The sequence below is a fragment of the Spinacia oleracea genome, chromosome 6 (assembly GCF_020520425.1).
Source record: "Spinacia oleracea cultivar Varoflay chromosome 6, BTI_SOV_V1, whole genome shotgun sequence".
NCBI classification, from domain to species: Eukaryota; Viridiplantae; Streptophyta; class Magnoliopsida; order Caryophyllales; family Amaranthaceae; genus Spinacia; species Spinacia oleracea.
Window position 1 is genome coordinate 134,231,385 of NC_079492.1, and position 17,905 is coordinate 134,249,289.

Here is a 17,905-nt window from a genome sequence, read left to right on the forward strand (position 1 = left end):
TTAGCAAATTTTTATATTTTAATAGACTTTATTGAGGAATGAGTATTAAAAAAATTATGATAAACTAATGTTAGAACAAAAATAAAAGGTGATGTTGGGTGATTTCCCCAACCAAAGAAAAAAAAGTAAAAGAAAGGATTTTTTTGGTATTTACTACCTTAAAAATACACCAATAATGTAATTTTTTTTTTGGGAGTAAATTAGAGACATTTATTACCACTTATGTAATTAGTAACTTATAATTTTTTTTATTTTAATTTACTACCTTAAAGTATGTTTTTGTTTGGAATCACTACTACAATACTACTTTATAGTTTTCTAATTGTAAAATTGAGATATCTCTCCACTACTACAAAAAAGGGCATAGAGTACTGTTGAAATACAGTTTATAGGACGCCTTAGAGGCGTTCTCCAACTCAGCGCGCTATAAAGCTTATAAAACGGGTAAAAGAAGCGTTTTATATACCTAGTCATAAAGTACAGTGATAAGAGATAAGCGTCCTCTATTCCCTTCCTAAAATCAGGAAATGAAGAAGGAATATAGAACGGTTAACGTACATAATCGTCTCCTATACTCTATAATAAAGCGCGTCTTCCGTACATAACCGTCCTCTATTCTTCCTGTTAAATATTGAGATACAGAACACCTTCTGTACATAGGCGTACTATATACTTCCTGTTTAATATTAAAATAGAAAGCAATTTCCTTACACAACCGTTCTATATTCTACCCCTTTTTAAAAAAATATTATTCAACAATAGCAGTTCACACATCCCTAAAATAGGATATTACGATCCTAGCTCCGTAAACCAAATCTAAATAGATAAAATAAAAATGATATCCACACAATCTTTCCAAAAATAATTTCCTTCAATAACAAAATACTATTGTTCATACAATAACAAAGTACTATCATTTATTGACAAAATGATCCATACAAGGTACAACAAAAAAAATAACATTTCGATGTCAATAATAAAAAATTAAAAAAAATAAAATAAAAATCAAAGAGCCTATGTAGCGGCAACAACAGGTGACTCTGCAGCAGCAGCAACCGGAGCTTCTGCAGCAACAAGGCAGTTCGTCTGCAGGAGTAAACTGAGGTAACAGGACAGTTCGTCTACAGGAGTGAACTGAGGTAACCGACCATCTCCTTGAGCTAGCTTAAGAGCTTTGTTAAAATACTACAAGACAAGTTAAAATGTAATTAAGAGTAATAAATTTAACACTAAATAATGGGTATATATACCAAATAAAAATTAGAGGAAGAATAACATAGATCCTAATGTCATAATTGTGCAGTGGGATTGTAATGGATCGTACTAATGGTCCACCTGTCCAAATGGTTTACAGGAGAAGGCACAAGTCCAGACAAAACAACAGCAACAGACTTGCAGGGAGGTGCGTGCAGACAGACAGGCTAGCCGTTTGGAATTCTGGTAAGTACCAATAAGGGAATAACTGAAAATGAAGGTGGTGAAGTACTCCGTAGTTGGATTCTCACGAGTCAAGAAGGCCTTTGTATGGGGAACCTTAAGTAATCTAGCTGACTATTTAGTTTCCACATTCATTGATTGTAGATATAATGTCACTTACTAGCAGTTTCTGCACACTAGAGTGGAAGCAGTTTCCTAGCCTTGGTCTTTAGCTTGAGATCGAGGAAATACTAGCACTCTGCTTTCCCCTGGGTGCTTATTGTAGATATAATGTCACTTACTAGCAGGGTTTTTTTTATAAGTATAGTGTAACTAAATGTTTTCGGGAATGTAAGAGACGGTGACAAACCTGTAAGAAATGACAGACAAGCTAATGTAGATGTGAAGTCATACAGTTATTCAATTCAGGCTGGCAACTCAGCTGCTTAAACAACATGGTTGGGTGAACACCACAAAAAAGCAAAGCTAAGTACACAAGAAGCACAATTTATTACCTCACACAGAAGATCAATTCGATTGATAGCAGCATTAGCCTGAGCAAGTGCAATAGGTCGATTGGTCCCAGCTAGCTGCGCATGACATGATGCCTACATTAGACACTAAATTCCTAGGGGGAAAATGAAAGCAAGAGAATCCAGGATGGAACATAAAACAACATTACCAGTACAAGCCAGTCACGCTCCATGGCTACGCCCAAAGCTAACCCACACAATCGCTCAATTGCACTCGCAAAAACAAGAATAATAAACCACGGACGAAGTAGAACAGATGACACAACAACATACCGAACTTGATGAGCATGAATAATCATTGCCACAGACATCAGCTGGGAAATTGCCTACCATATGAAGTGAATCTTAGAAATACGAGAAAGTGATACAAAATAGCATATTGATTATTGAATGAAATAAGATTATAAGAGGATTACCTGGATAAAGCTTAGAAAATTAAATGCATGTACTCTAGGGTAATGATCCATAAGTTTTCCAACTAATGGCCCTCCAAGAATAACTGCAAGCTGTCCAAAATTTTAATAAATTAGGAGTTAGAACTACATTTTATCACAACGTTGCATGCTCGACTAATTTTAGGGGACAAAGCCACCTTAGTAAAAACAGCTCATGACTGCAACAGGAAGAAGGCTTGGATGGATCATTGCAATAGCAGCTGGCCAAGCAAAATTCCATAGTTGTTCCACAAAGTTCCCCACTAAACAACTAGCATATAATGCTGAAATAGGCATATAACAAAAGTTAGAGACCACAAAAACAAGAACCAGGTTATGTTCATATTCAGTGACCATTCTGCAAAATTTAAGCCTATTTTAAGACAGCCACATACGAGTTTCTTTAACATCCATTCATTTTCTTACCCAAAACCCCATCTCATTTTCCTTGTCTCAGCCACGAGGGGAACATAACAACGTAGAAGTCCCAAGATTAAGGTGGCTCCATACAAGAGAACTACAGAGTATTTATCAAATCTACATTAAATAACTGGATTATATTCAGAGTATACAATCCAGGTTTCTTCAGGCAATGAAAATTGTTTTATGAAAGCACGTTAAAGGCCATATATGTTAATGATAACTTTCAACCTTAGCAGGTTGAGCAGAACTTATAGACTTACAAAAGGTCGAACATTTCAATCCATTAACACATTTACCAAAAGGTAGAAACAATCAAAAGTCAAACAAAGAAACAAGACAACAGGAAAGGGTGCACGGCCCGCACCCGAACAAACACAACAACACCCAAACTGCAGTAAGTGGCTCAACACGAACAAGCACCTGCATTAAGCAGATCTGCAGCTAGAAAGTACTCTCCACAACAGTTAAAACAACAGTACATCAGGACATAACAGAGCAGCAGAAACACTAGAACTGCCAGCCAACAAAGAAAAGAAGCTGCAACATACAGAAAGGAGTAGACCCCAACAGATAACACCTGTAAGAACAAAAGAAAACAGCCACTGCAAACACCAAAAACAGAACATAGCACCCTATCTAGATACAACCAGAATTGAACTCAGCCTGAAACCAGCAAACAAATGCAAAGCTACAACCTGCACTTAGCCCAGCAGAAGCAAGCCAAGCTCCCAACACACCCGATGCAATTCAGGTATTATAAAAACTTTGTTAAATGCTCAATGTAATTCAGTAATATAAATCAGAATTATATCGAAAATTTTCCAGAAACACTAATTAAAAGTTACTCCAACAAAGTAAATTAAAAATCTCACTACAAAATCACGAATTAAAATTGAGAGCAAAAAGTTGAATTTGAAACCTTATATGAAGCAAGGTGATTTTTTCGGCATTATTGAGACCTAAAAATAGGATCTTTCCCACAACCCAAGTGAAGAAAGAATACCCTAGGGCAATGGACACCAATTCAATTCAAACAAAAACTAAAGAAATCCCAGGCGCAAGAATCAAAAGCAAGAAACCCCCAAAGCATAAAAATACAATCAGATTTAGTTTGAGAAGAAGAAGTAAAAAAACTCACCAGGGTTTTCGATCTTGGGGGATCCTGGGATATTCCGCCTAATAAAATCTTGTTTTGGTAATGTTTTTCTATGAAAAATGATTGTTTGATTTTGTTAAGTGAGATATTGATTTTGGAAAAAAAATAAACGTCAGCTAATTTTTAAATTAAAGTTTTTTGTTTTTTTTTTTGTAAAATCAATTTGTAAAAGAATACTAAGCGGGTATCTAGAACACAGCTGTATATTTTAAATTTAATTTTTTTTTATTATGGTAAAGAATGTAGGACGGTTAGGTAAGGTAGCCGTCCTCTATTCTTTTTCTCATATAACAGTTATAAGAGAAATACGTTCTCTATATACCTAGACGACGCTTAACAAACTTAACCGTTCTTTATTCAGCGTTTTCTATTCCCTATTTTGTAGTAGTGCTCTTTCGTTTAATTCTTAATCATTTTAAGTGATTCAAAACCCACTCTTCTCATTTATGTGTAAGGATTCCATAGAGATCTTGCTTTTAAAATTTTGTAAAAGGTAAACGAATTAAATAGTATTTGTAAAATTTAAAATATATGTTAATTATCAAACGAATTGTTTTTAAATGTCGTTCTTAATCAAATCCCTATAGAAAAAGGAAAAATGATAAACTTTGAATCACTTTAAACGATTAAGAAACGAAACATATATCTTAATTTAAAAATGAGAAATTGTAAAGTGGTAGTGATTCCAAACAAAATTATACTTTAAGGTAGTAAATTAAAATAAAATTTTTACAAGGTATTAAACACAAAGTGGTATATTTTTAACGGTTTTTTCATGAAATGCCCCTGAGGTTTGCAATAATGCACCAAATACCCCTGCGCGTTTCAAAATTCATAGAATACCCCTATTTTTCCGTACTGTTCATTAAATGCACCTGTACTTAACGGACGTTAGCCTGCCGTTAGCTGTGTTTTACCATTCTACCCTTAATTCATATTTGGGGCTATTAAGGATGAAAAACCCTAAAGAAAATCAAAAAAAAAAAAAGAATCTCAATCTTCTTCGCTTTCTCTCTCATCTCCCCTGTTCTTCTTCCTTGAATTCTACTCAAACGCTACAAAATCTGGGTGTTCTTTGGGTGAATTCGGGACAAAAAGGGGATATTTGAAGCGATTTCGATCTCACCCCCAATTCATCAATGGCAGATTCACCTCAAATTACTCAGAAACACAAGGCTCCATGAGGGTTCGATCTCACCCCCAATTCATCAACAGCCATTGATCTTCTTCCAGTGATTTGGTGGTGCAAGTGGTGGGAAGTCCGACGAATCCACCATTGTCGGCGACGAAGGTTGAAGGCTGGCCAATTCCGCAAACTCCAAGAAGAGGAAGGAACCCGAGAAGTTGCAGAAGGTTGAAGAAGTGGGTCCTGTTTGGTGGGTTGAAACCTCCAAGAACATCTCCCTTCATTTTCAATTCGATCCAGATGGTCAATTCTCTGCTAATCTCTCTTTTTTCTCTTTCTCTTGGTTTCGCGTTTGTAATTGTGGTTGCAAATTTGCAGGGAATAAAAAATTTAGGGGTACTTGAGATGCAAATTGCTTTTATTATTTTGTATATTTATTGAGATTGGTGGGATTATTGGAAATTTGAAGTTTAGTTTTTGAGAATGAGATTTTTGGGTTGTGTTACTTTGAGATGAATTTTTGTGGAAATTTAATTCAATTTAACATGATAATTTGATTTTGTCTATTTTTCCTTCCTTTTAATGATAGATTCCAGAAATGAATTTGTTGTCTACAGATCCCTTAATATTGATATTGTGGATTGTGGATTAAGCCTAATTAGTAATTTACTTGTGAGTTATCAGGAGTTCGTATTAATGTTTGTTTATTCAGAGGTTTAATTGGTTATTTTGAGGCCTCTAAACATGGAGGATCTGAGGCAAGCAAAGAATCAAGTAATGAATTGTAAAATCCAAGAATATGAACTTGAAAATTTATTTCAAACACTATATAAAATGTTAAATCTTACAACTTTGCACTTCCTGTACTGCAGTTTCTGATAGTTTTGCTTATGAGGGTGCAGTACTGAACGAACTAAAGCAGTGGAAGGAGCTCTATGGAGAAGGAGGGTCAAGAAATGAGCAACTTACTTACTTCTTATAGGAAGGTGGTATGGAGAAGGCGGGTCAAGAAAGAAGGATCAGTTGTAAGAGAACTCTGAGTCCTCTTTGGCAATAGATACATATCATAAGGCACTGAAGGAAGCTTATGTAATTTGTATTTCTTGTTAAACACTTTTGGTGGGCGAGTGGGAAAAAGCGAGTTTTAGATATAGATGCAACGAGGGCTTACATATATCTACTTATACCGTATTCTGTATTAAGAGTTTGCTCATGTTGTATAAGAAAAATAAAGCCTAATTTAACTTACAATTAATTTATGTACTACCAGTTACTGCGGCAGTAGCCATTTGTATATTATGTCTTATTTAACTTACAATTAATACTTGTTCTATCTCTTCTAAGTACTTGAATTTGAAACTGAGTGTCTAATGGTTAATTAAAGTTGGTTTGCATTGCAAACTTCTTCTGTTTATTAATGGAAATTTGTTACAAACTGCTCTACTTCATTGTTACTTTGCTAGGAAAATTAGAAATGCAAAATAGCCGTTAGATTCAAATTCTGCAGTTTAAAAGCAGTTTGGGTATTTGGTGCAAACAACTTTATAAATAGGTGTATACTATGCAAAAACTTTATATGTAGGTGTATTTTATGAATTTTAAACATGACTTAACGGAGGACTAACGGAAAGTCATAATAGGGGTATTTGGTGAACAGTTTTGAAAAAATAGGGGTATTCTATAAATTTTGAAACGCGCAGGAGTATTTGGTGCATTATTGCAAACCTCAGGGGCATTTCATGAAAAAACCGTATTTTTAAAGTAGTAAATACCAAAATTTCCTAAAAGAAATAAAAACTCTAACAGAGAATGTCGAACCCACACTGCAAGTCAAAGTGGGTTTCAAGATCTCCTTGTACCATTGAGCCAACGACAACTACCTTTAACTTCTTTGAGCGAAAAAATATTTTGTATTATATTTAGCTGAACAAACAACAATTTTTTTTCACTATTTTGCAGTATGGGTTCAGTTGAATCCACTGAACCCATACTGGCACCGCCACTGCCCGGATAGTAGCTAGAAAAATGGATCAATTAGATTATTATATAACTCATTTTGAGTCTAATTTAATTTGTTACATTACAATATATCTTGCTTTGAGTATTTAATAAATTTAATCATATACGTAGTAAGGATTAGTAGCTCATAAAAGTTTGACTAATTAGTGATGTGAGACTATTAAGAAATATAATTCAGATCATTTGATTATATTGACTCAATATAATTTTGAACGTATGAGAAACAACAAAATGAGTTGTGTCATAGTGGTTAAATTATATATACATGACTAACAAATGAGAGGTCACGGGTTCTGCCTTGGAGTTATTAATAATAGTATAGTTTATTGCTACTTACATAGTTAATACAAATAAAAATCAAAATTAAACTCCAAACATCATTCATTTTTAACATAATTAAGAGAATGTTTAGGATCTTTTTTTTTTATCATTTGGGATCTAAGTTTTTTTTTCTTTAACCTTTTTGGAAATAACTTCAATTTTCAGGTAGTTAAACTCATGTTTAACTTACCCTTAACCATATTTCAAATAAAAAGGTTATTAAAATTATTTTAATTGCCAAAAAACTTTAAAATTAAATATGAAGTACTAAACATAATCCTTGGAACACATTTAACTACCTATTCTCCTCAAAAAAAAAAAAAAAATACAAAGAAAAGTACTTCTAACATAATTGGCTTTGCTCTTTGTGGCTTTGCATGTCCATTACTAACCTATTCCTTCCTTGGAAGGAGCCCATTGAAATTCAATGCTATGAAGTTTTTTCGGAAGCAGTCTTTCTTGGCGAATTTCCTTCTTTAAATGAGATTTTTTTTGCATAACTTCTATGGCATAAATGCATAATCCTCATTTATTCTCATATGGTTATTGTTAAAAATAAAAGATTTTTCAGAATATGTATTTATACATTGTTCATACAATTTAACGAAATTTTATTTAGTTTGGAGGTAAAGTACGTGTATAGCACCAACTGAAAAAAATCCAATAGGAAAGAGTGACAAATAGTTTTTAAAATAATTTTTTCAAATCATTTTACAATTTTATATGCAAATCAGTCAAACATATGAATGAACTAGATTGGTCTATAAAATAAAGAGCCAAGATTTAAGGATGTTAATTAACTTTTGTCACTTTCACGCATGCCAATGCCCAACTTTGATCACTAATATCTTTAATTTTCTTTAAGCAAAAATTATAAAAAGTTAATATTTTGAACATACATATTAAAACGGATCTAACAAGATCCCACATGACTATGTTTTAACTTACGTATAAATCATCAACAATAGTCAAAGTATAATTTGTAAATAGTGTAGAAATCACAAACGTTGCAAGTATTAAAAATCGAAGGAAGTACTTTTCTTAACTAAGGATCTAAATTTTTAACCAAGGGTCTGTGTTTTTTAAGTGTCCCTAAGTCCATTAGTTAAATTTGGCCAGAAGATACATCCTAGACCCCAAACGGTGTAAAAAAATGAGTTGGACCATAAACAGTGAAAAATATACTACATCTGTTCCGCAATACATGCACCGTTTCTCATTTGTGCACTATTCATCAACCAACTTTGACAATCATTCTTTCACTATTACGTAAGAATGTACATAGTCAAGTGAGACCTTGTTAAATTCGTATCAATGTGAGGATTCCAAATATCAAGTTTTTATAATTTTTACTTATATGCAATTAGAGATATTATTGTTCAAAGAACCATGTTGAAATACGTTAAAAAAAATTGATGCAAGTATTGTAAAACGGATGTTGTAGTAACTTGGCTCTCATTTGTTTCATTAACTCATTTATAACATCTTTTAACTATAAATTAATAAATACAAGTACATAGTAATAATTAATCACAGTGTTGTTTATGACAGTGAACATACAATACAACCAAACTTGAGTGGAAAAGTATATTAAACACATTAAACATTGATATTTTGCTTGCAGCAATAATTGCGAAATGATAATAGCAAATAAATGTGATGTTAAAGAAAGAAAACAAACCTAACACCAACTCCATGAATCATATGTAAACCACATCCAGCCTTAAACCTAAATTCCGAGCCAACAAGAAAAGGAACAGCAATTGTTCTATCACCAATAAGTTGACGGCGTCTCTTAACTTCATGATCATAGTAAATAATTCTCCTCAAATCAGTTTCCCAACCATTAATCTTCCTTGTTGCAACAGTCATCACCCACCACTTTTCCCTATCGAACTCTCCTTTGCTAACCTGAACAGGAATTACCGGAAGCGGTAAGGTATTTGGTTTGGTGTCCATAGGTGTGAGTATCTCATCAATTACCATCTTCTCACCACGTTTAACTCTAGCTCTGGTAAACTCAGTCTTGGCTTCAGCAGAACCAACAGCAAATTTGTCTGAGGGGAAGAGAACTCTACTACGACAAACGACATCGTAAAAGAAATCCTCACCGGACTGACCACTCTTCTCAAAAACACGTTCTTCCAGCTCTTTCTCTAGATCAGAAACTCTGTTTTCAAGAATTGATAACTCTTCTGTATTGTCATCCTTGTTGTCTACTGGTGAAGATTTGATCAGTTGAAAGCTACTCCAATCGAAGGAGCGTCTGATCATCTGATACTGCAGTTGGAACTCATCAGTATTATTATTATCAGTGGCTAAGCCTATAGTGTCTAAGAAGCAATAACCTTCAAGGTTTACTGCCAACCGTGAAAAGCATAGGAGTTTCATAAGTTTCTTGAGTTCACTCCCCTTGATTTCTTGGTCTCCGACTTTCAAACTGTTGTAATCATGGCCTGGCCCGATTGGACCTTCACAACGGGTCCAATCCTTCTCTTCGAATGCATCCATGTTTTCAAAACTAATTGATAATTCATACACCCAAATAGCTTCTGTATCCAAACAACGGATCAAGTATTTGTGTAGCTTCCCCAATTCGAAAGCCCCCATTTTTTTTGTTAGTTTTTGTTTAGGTGTAGAAATAAACAATTGCAAGGGAGAAGTAAATGAAGGGAAGATATGATATGGTAGACTTGAGATGTGAGAAACAAATATATAGTGGAAAAGTTGTCAACTACTCTGTTTCTTAATAACTACTGTAATACTCCGTATACACTTTGTCTAAAATCAATTAACAAAGACGCACCTTATTATATAAAGACCAATAAATATACTATTATAACTATGTCGAATCGAGGAAACTTCATTCTCATCTACTCTACGCGTATCTTTGGATTGTCTGTAACTACCCCATACTTATTTAATTATCCAAGTTCATTAAATATGTGCAAGTAGGTAATGAACCGTAATAGCAATAATAACAAAAACACTTAAATAAGGCTAAAATGTATGTGTAATTAACTTATGTGTTCGAATCCTCCTGAAACGGCATTAAATATGATTTTTTCCCCCTTCTTTTTGTCTATTAGGGTCTTTGTGTGTTATTTGTTCAATGATAATTATAACTCGTTTTTGCCATTTTATATTGAAATTTCGCCAAATTATTGTTGCAATTTGGATGAGTTTTATTGTTATGAAAACTCAAAATTAAAGTTCCTACAACGTTTTTATTATTTCGACTACTCTACTTTAACCCTATAAAAAGAGCAAATATGAGAAATTAGAAAGTAAATTATAATCTTTTTGGACTCCCATTTGCAATTTCATGGACTCGCCCCTGATGGTACAATAATTCTTTGGATTGTCGTAACCACTCCATATTTAAATATCCAAGTTTATTACAAGTTTACAACTACCACATACTTTACACCTTAATACCTTATAAATGAATGCATTCCGAAACATAGAGAGACCAATACCTTCGATCACTTTAATTTTCTCTTCATAAATATAAATATTTGTACAACAAGTTGTCTTTCTAATTTCCGGAGGGCATCTACCTCAAGGGCGTACGTTACTGGTAATTTAACAACTACTCCCCCCCAGTTCTTTTTGTTCGTTACGTATTCATTTTAGAGTGTTTCACAATGTTTGTTTGTTATGTGGGAGAATCTTTCCTTTTCTAAACTTATTATGTTATCATTTTTTGTGTCATCTTTTATGCTTTTCCATTATTGATTCATTTTGATAAATAAAACAATTTTATTGGTTGTTGTAATGATTAGTGGATTGAGGTTTTACTTGGGTTTATTTTTTAATGAAAAAGAAAAAGAATCTTTATTATATATTAATAAACATGCAAAGGTCCAAACGTAAGAAACAAAAAGAAACGGAGGGAGTATCTTTTCTTCGATTGGATTTCAATACGTCGTTTTGGTGTTTTATTTTTCCAATTTTATTACATTACAATGTTTTTTTGGCAAATAATTTTTAACAGAAGAAAGAAGTACGAAAATGACAGCTTACACAATCAAGTCCGACAAGACATTCCTTCGATGCTTAGACATGTCAGCAGTCGAAGTGTATGAGTTGGATAGCCTTTACATATTTCCAGTGAAAGGGAAGCACTGGAGTCAACTTGGAATCACTATAGGACATGGGAACAATTATGAAGCGTTGCAGATCGGGGATAAATATATAGGAGGTGATGATCTGCAGTTGCTGATCAAAGATCTTTTCAACTCGCGAGGGACTTGGTTTCCTAACGACTTCAGGGGTCACAACTGTGGTCTTGGAAGTGGAGTACTTCAGGCTGTTTGATCTCTTTGATTGGTCCAAGTATCATGTCGATACATTCCTCAACACTAAATGGGCTCGTTGTAACTTTATGGATGGTCGTCTCCTGGATATACTTGGGGGGAAAGGAAATCGTGATGACAACAAAAATAAGAAAAAAATGAGTGAGAAGGAGAAGGAATTAGAGGTCAGAAAAGAGAAGACAAACAAACAAACTGAAAGAGGAGTTGGTGACGGTGGAACGCAAAAAGTTGAAGGAATCGAAGGAGAAACAAAATAAAATAGACAAATTGAAAGAGGAGTTAGATGAGGCAGAGCGTAGAAAAAGGGAAGAGTTGAAAGATAAAGAAGATGAGATAGACAAACTAATAGAGGCATTGGAGGAGGTGAAACGTAAAAAAGAGGAAGAAAGCAAAGAATGGGATTTTTACCAAGCTACATACTTTTATAATTTTATTTACCGAAATGACTATTATTAAATTTTATTTTCCAAACTAGCTACTGTTTGACTTTGAAGTAAAAACCAATGAGCCGGTTTGAGTAGTTTTTTTTTTTTTTCAATTCTTTTATAGTGAACCAATTTGGGTTTCTAATAATGAACCAATTTGGTTTGACTTTAAAAGTGAACCGATTTGAGTTTTTTTGGGACTCCAATTTTTATGAATGAAATATTTTTTTTGGTTCTTTTTATTTTTCTAATACCTAAGTCGACATCATTGGAGTCTGGCGTTTTAAATATCTCTAATTGACTATCGACATTCCTAACCCAAATGTTTTCCGATTGACTTATGTAATTTTGTTTCTCTTTAAACGTTTAAAGCTTATTTTTCATGCATATTTGAGACTCTTTTATATTCAATGTTCTGGAATTTATTTTTCATGCTACTATGTGAGAATTTTATACTTTGATTGAAAATTAACACCTGCAATTTAAATGCGTATCAGTATCTTGTTTTCTATCTTTCTTTCGGTTCATTGCCTTGTTTATGTCATTCATTTTTCCTTGATTGAGTTCTACTATGAATACAAGTTGTTTGTGACAAATTTTCTGGGTCAGTGGTTAATTGTGGAGTTCTCAAATTTAAGTTTATGAAGTTATTAAATTTAAGTTTAAAGGTTTTAATGTTTCTCTTTAGCAAAACTTAATACTCTGCGGTCTTTCTTTTTCTTGTAACATTTACCTTATTAATTGTAGACACCTAGTTTGTGTCTCCCCTTAGGGCCGATGACGAAAACTATAGCCTAGGCCAAGATTGGTACAACACTGAATGGAAATCCCAATTTCTTGAATACAACGAAAATATTCCAAGTCCAAAAGTCCAAAATCCAATCGCCAAGTCCGTTCCCGTTCTGGAACTCGGTACAAAATTTTCTAAACACAAGTCCAAAATTCAAACACAAACTCTCGAAACGGACCTCTCCATTGGTCTCCGAGCCACATTTTCAGTCAAAATGACATTAAGAAATCCAAATTCGAGCGCCGACCCACTAAATCGAGCATCCCGGGCCCCGACCTGTAAAAACGAATTCAAACTGTACAAAATACGCAAAGCGTTGCGTCTAAAAACAAGAAAACCACCTCTCCAAGAAAAGCATCTTTCACTACCTGCCAAATAGTACAAGGGTACATCTATGATGCGCCTCAAAAGGGCGACGTCATCGCCCTTTTTCGGCAGCATCTGCTGGCGCCAAGCGCTGGCCTAGCGCTAGGCGCCAGCCTTTTATCGATTTTTCAGCCACATTTCTATATAAACCCCCATTTTCTGAGCATCAAGGAGACAAAAAAATTACACAACAAATACAAAGTCGTAATTAAATTCAATCTACTATTAATAAATCCCCTCAAATACAAAAAATCACTAAAAACACACACTTTTCTACTATCTATTCTTGCAATTGGGAAGTCACCTTGGATAAATCAATCTAACCTACTTATGTAATACGAGTCCCTACAAACTCATTATTTTGCTAATCCTATTTGCTAATTATCTTCAAGATCTAAATAATCCAATGATGTTCATGCGATGTTCATACTCACTTGAACTAGGAAATGATTTAAAGGAGTAATCTTTGAAGGGTTTTCATACTTGAAACTCCCCTTAAATAATCTTCCACACTCCTATTACAAGTCTAATATACACAGGCAAACAACCGGTCTTCTTACACGTACAGTGCTTTCACACAACTAACAACTCATACATATTCATCACCACAACTAACAACTCATACATAATCATCACTTGTCTTTTGATTTTTATTACACTTTGTCTAAAAATAATTAACAAAGACGCACCTTATAATATAAAGACCTGTGAATACACAAAATCTTATTTACAATGGGTGTACAATAAATATCGTACATCGAAGTAAAAGTTAACTCAAAATGCTTAAAAGTTAAGCTTATATATGTAAAAGTTACCTATTGTTAAATGATAAATTTTTTCATTTTAGTAAAACTTATTTCTTCAAAATCACTAATAATGTATAAAATTAATCATTTAACCCTTTAAAATATTTATCTATCAATTTTTTTTTTACTAATATAAAAGTTAAACAAAATTAGGTTAAAGTTACAAAAAAAAGGGGTTAAAGTTATCTTGGTGTACAATAAATTTATTGTACACCTTGTGCGCGCAAGACCTTTTGCTATAAATATAATATACTTTTATATTTAATAACTATGTAGAATCGAGGAAACTTCATTCTCATCTACTCTAGTCTGCGCTTACAAATAGTCTTTGGATTGTCGTAACTACCCCATATTTAAAATATCCAAGTTGATTAAATAAGTACGAGTAGGTAATGAACCGTAATAGCAATAATAACAAAAATACTTGAATAAGACTAAATGGTTGGGTCTTGCTTACTGCTCCCTCGTCCCTTTTTAATCTATGCGTACACATTGCACAGTTCTTTGGGTTATCGTAACTACCCGTACTTATTTAAATATCCAAGTTGATTACAAGTTTATAACAACCACATTACACCTTATAAATGAATGCATTCCGAATTTAAGCATAGAGAAACCAATCCCTCCCTTGAATTTTCTCTTCATATATAAAAGTAAGTTATTTGTACAACAAGTTGTGTACGTTGCTAATTTCTGGAGGGACGCATCGATTTGTCTCAAGTGGCATCACTGGTAACAACTATCTTTTGATCGATCAATTGGATTTTACTACGTCGTTTAGGTGTTTTAATTTATTTATTTTTGTTCATTTTTATTAGCTTAATATGCTTTTTTGGGTAAATCATTTTTAACAGAACAACCAAGAAATTAAAGAGGGTACAAAAATGGCAGCTTATACAATCAAGTCCGACAAGATATTCCTTCGATGCTTGGACACGTCAGCAATAGAAGTGTATGAGCTGGATAGTCCTTACATATTTCCGGTAAAAGGGAAGCAATGGAGTCAACTTGGAATGACGTACTATAGGTGTTGGGAACAATTATGAAGCGTTGAAGATCGGGGACAAAGATATAGGAGGTGATGATTTGCAGTCGCTGATCAAAGATCTTTTCAACTCACGACTGATAGTGAACGGCGAGGGACTTGGTTTCCTAGCAACCGCAGGGGTCACATCTGTGGTCTTGGAAGTGGAGTACTTCAGGTTGTTTGATCTCTTTGATTGGTCCAAGTATCATGTCAATACATCACTCAACACTAAATGGGCTCGTAGCAACTTCATGGATGGTCGCCCCTTGGATATACTTGGGCGTAATGGAAACCGTGATGACAACGAGTACAAGAAGGAATTGAGCGAAGAGGCGTTAGACGAAGCAGAGCGTAAAAGGCAGCAGGAATTGAAGAAGAAACAAGATGAGATAGAAGCATTGAAAGAGGCGTTAGACGAAGCAGAACGTAAAAGGCAGCAAGAATTGAAGAAGAAACAAGATGAGATACAAGTATTAAAACAAGCGTTAGACGAAGCAGAGCGTAAAAGGCAACAAGACTTAAAGAAGAAACAAGATGAGATAGCTGAACTGAAGAGTAAACACAAAGAGGAGTTGCGTATATTGGAGAATAGAATGCTTGAAGAATTGAAGAAAATACAGGCTGAGTTAGAGTCCAAAATTAAAGAAAATATGGGTTTGGAAAAGGAGCTCAAAATATGGGTGTTTGACAGGAGTAGCTTTAATGTTGGGCGTACCATGGATTTTTATTCAAGATTGGCGCAATATTTGAAAGCTGATTTACCTCCTTCAAAAATTACATTCAAACATGAATATTCAGCTTTGGGTACATGGCCCCCTTCCCACGATCCTGAGGCGAGAGTACCTTTGAGTCGAGTTGAGTCAGTTTCATCACTTCCAGAACTTTGGTTTAATTGTATACCATCACACAGTCCTAATGACTTTGATCGTAATAATTGGAGAGTGATCCGATGTGCAGTCCCTTTTCCGGCGGATAACCCGAATGTAACAAGGTGGATCCTAGCGTATTACGATGGCAATAATTATCAAACGGGGATCAAGGTAACAGGAATGACTGGTAATGTTGTCATTCCCATTCCATGTCCTCTTCAATCCCTTACCAACTACCGCCCCCTCGATGTATATAATATATTGGGTGTTGGTCATAGATTGTCAATGTATTGGGGTTATAGTCGCTTGCCGGGTGATAGCCAGTAAACTCAACTAATCATGGTGGATTCCCCGTAAACTCTTCAACGAAATATGTAACACGAAACTACTTACTGTGTATTTTTTTCTCAATTGACTTTGCCCCCCTTTCATGTGTACTACTAGACAAGTACTTAATTTAAACACGTAATGATATGTGATGCAATACACCAAAGACTGAATAAGATATTAATATAAGGTTGTGACGCTCTCTGCACTCGAATACACAACTTATATATGTGATTGTTGTTATCGAGCTCGAGTACCTTAAAGTGAATTTTAAGTTCTCCACTTATAATTTTATAGGGGAGGGATCCGGTAAGAACACTTCTTGCGTAAGAATACTTTTACACTCTTCATGTTCTAAATTTGTTCAACCATGTTCTAAATTTGTTCAACCATGTTCTAAATTTTTTCAACCATATTCTAAATTTATTCAACAATGTTCTAAATTTTCAAGCTCATGTTCTAAATTTATTCAACCATGTTCTAAATTTATTCAACGATGTCCTAAATTTGATCAACCATGTTCTAAATTTATTCAAGCATGTTTTAATTTTATTCAACCATGTTCTAAATTTTTAAGCTCGTGGTTCTAAATTAATTCAAACATGTTCTAAAATTATTCAACCATGTTCCAAAATTTTCAAGCTCATGCTCTAAATTTATTCAAGCATGTTCAAAATTTATTCAACGATGTTCTAAATTTGTTCAACCATGTTTTAAATTTATTCAAGCATGTTCTAAATTTATTCAACAATGTTCTAAATTTAGAACATGAGAACCTAGTCAACACATATACATGTTCTAAAATTTCAAACTCATGTTCTATATTAATTCAAGCATGTTCTAAAAATGTTCAGGCATGTTCTAAATTAATTCAAGAATGTTCTAAATTTATTAGCATGTTCTAAATCCATTCAAGCATGTTCTAAATTTATTCAATCTTTCTAAATTTATCCAAGCATGTTCTTACTTTATTCAACCTTGTTTCAAAAATTATTCAAGCATGTTCTAAATTAATTCAAGCATGTTCTAAAATTATTCAAGCATGTTCAAAATTTATCCAAGCATGTTCTAACTTTATTCAACTGTGTTTCAAAATTTATTCAAACATGTTCTAAATTTATTCAAGCATGTTCTAAATTTATTCAACCATGTTCTAAATGTAGGTTATGAATAATACAACAATATAATTCATGCGGAAAAACCATAAAGCCAGAATCCAAATAAATTGCCACATAGTCAATTAGCATAATTTAGGTGACATACAATGTGATGCGTGCCTTCCCTAGCTACTTCCGAACCGAACAAGAACAAGTCTTTAGATCCCCAAACGTTGCCCGTCCGTAGAAAGTCCACAGCACGTTCGGATCCGCCTTAGATTCAACTAACTAGAATATTCTCTAAGGTTTTATATGCACTCGGGATACTCACAATAATATTAGGCAAGTATTAAATTCTCTCTTGAATCTAATATGTTAGAATAGTATATTGAATTGCATTATAAATTGTGATCATAAACCACATATTTATAGGGTGGAAATAAAGGAGTTT

General features: G+C 33.8%; 2 protein-coding genes and 2 long non-coding RNA genes across 4 annotated transcripts; 3 read left to right on the plus strand and 1 right to left on the minus strand.

The window, feature by feature from the left end:
* The first annotated feature begins 999 nt into the window (after nucleotides 1–999).
* On the plus strand, nucleotides 1,000–1,840 carry LOC130463927 (uncharacterized). Its single transcript, XR_008924146.1, has 2 exons — nucleotides 1,000–1,139; nucleotides 1,355–1,840. It is a non-coding gene; the product is annotated as an uncharacterized lncRNA (long non-coding RNA).
* On the minus strand, nucleotides 1,015–2,676 carry LOC110776947 (solute carrier family 40 member 2, chloroplastic-like). Its single transcript, XM_021981517.2, has 5 exons — nucleotides 2,542–2,676; nucleotides 2,366–2,455; nucleotides 2,099–2,275; nucleotides 1,932–2,006; nucleotides 1,015–1,185 (listed from the first exon to the last, which is right to left on the minus strand). Exons 2-5 carry the CDS (start codon nucleotides 2,414–2,416, stop codon nucleotides 1,015–1,017), a joined length of 474 nt encoding a protein of 157 aa, XP_021837209.1. The 5' UTR covers nucleotides 2,417–2,455; nucleotides 2,542–2,676.
* Nucleotides 2,677–3,519: 843 nt separating this feature from the next.
* On the plus strand, nucleotides 3,520–6,343 carry LOC130463928 (uncharacterized). The gene is made up of 2 exons (XR_008924147.1): nucleotides 3,520–5,391; nucleotides 5,961–6,343. It is a non-coding gene; the product is annotated as an uncharacterized lncRNA (long non-coding RNA).
* An 8,231-nt stretch (nucleotides 6,344–14,574) lies between these two features.
* LOC110785311 (uncharacterized) lies at nucleotides 14,575–16,659 on the plus strand. Its single transcript, XM_021989747.2, has 2 exons — nucleotides 14,575–14,866; nucleotides 14,989–16,659. Exon 2 carries the CDS (start codon nucleotides 15,413–15,415, stop codon nucleotides 16,355–16,357), a length of 945 nt encoding a protein of 314 aa, XP_021845439.2. The 5' UTR covers nucleotides 14,575–14,866; nucleotides 14,989–15,412; the 3' UTR covers nucleotides 16,358–16,659.
* Nucleotides 16,660–17,905: the final 1,246 nt, after the last annotated feature.

Excerpts from the sequence above, each read along its gene's own strand:
- LOC110776947 (XM_021981517.2), bottom strand. The coding sequence starts at position 2,416 with ATGGATCATTACCCTAGAGTACATGCATTTAATTTTCTAAGCTTTATC. Across the intron at positions 2,276-2,365 it reads ATTTTCTAAGCTTTATCCAG|GCAATTTCCCAGCTGATGTC; the intron begins GTAATCCTCTTA and ends TTCATATGGTAG. Across the intron at positions 2,007-2,098 it reads AGCGTGACTGGCTTGTACTG|CTAGCTGGGACCAATCGACC; the intron begins GTAATGTTGTTT and ends TGTCATGCGCAG.
- LOC110785311 (XM_021989747.2), top strand. The coding sequence starts at position 15,413 with ATGGATGGTCGCCCCTTGGATATACTTGGGCGTAATGGAAACCGTGAT.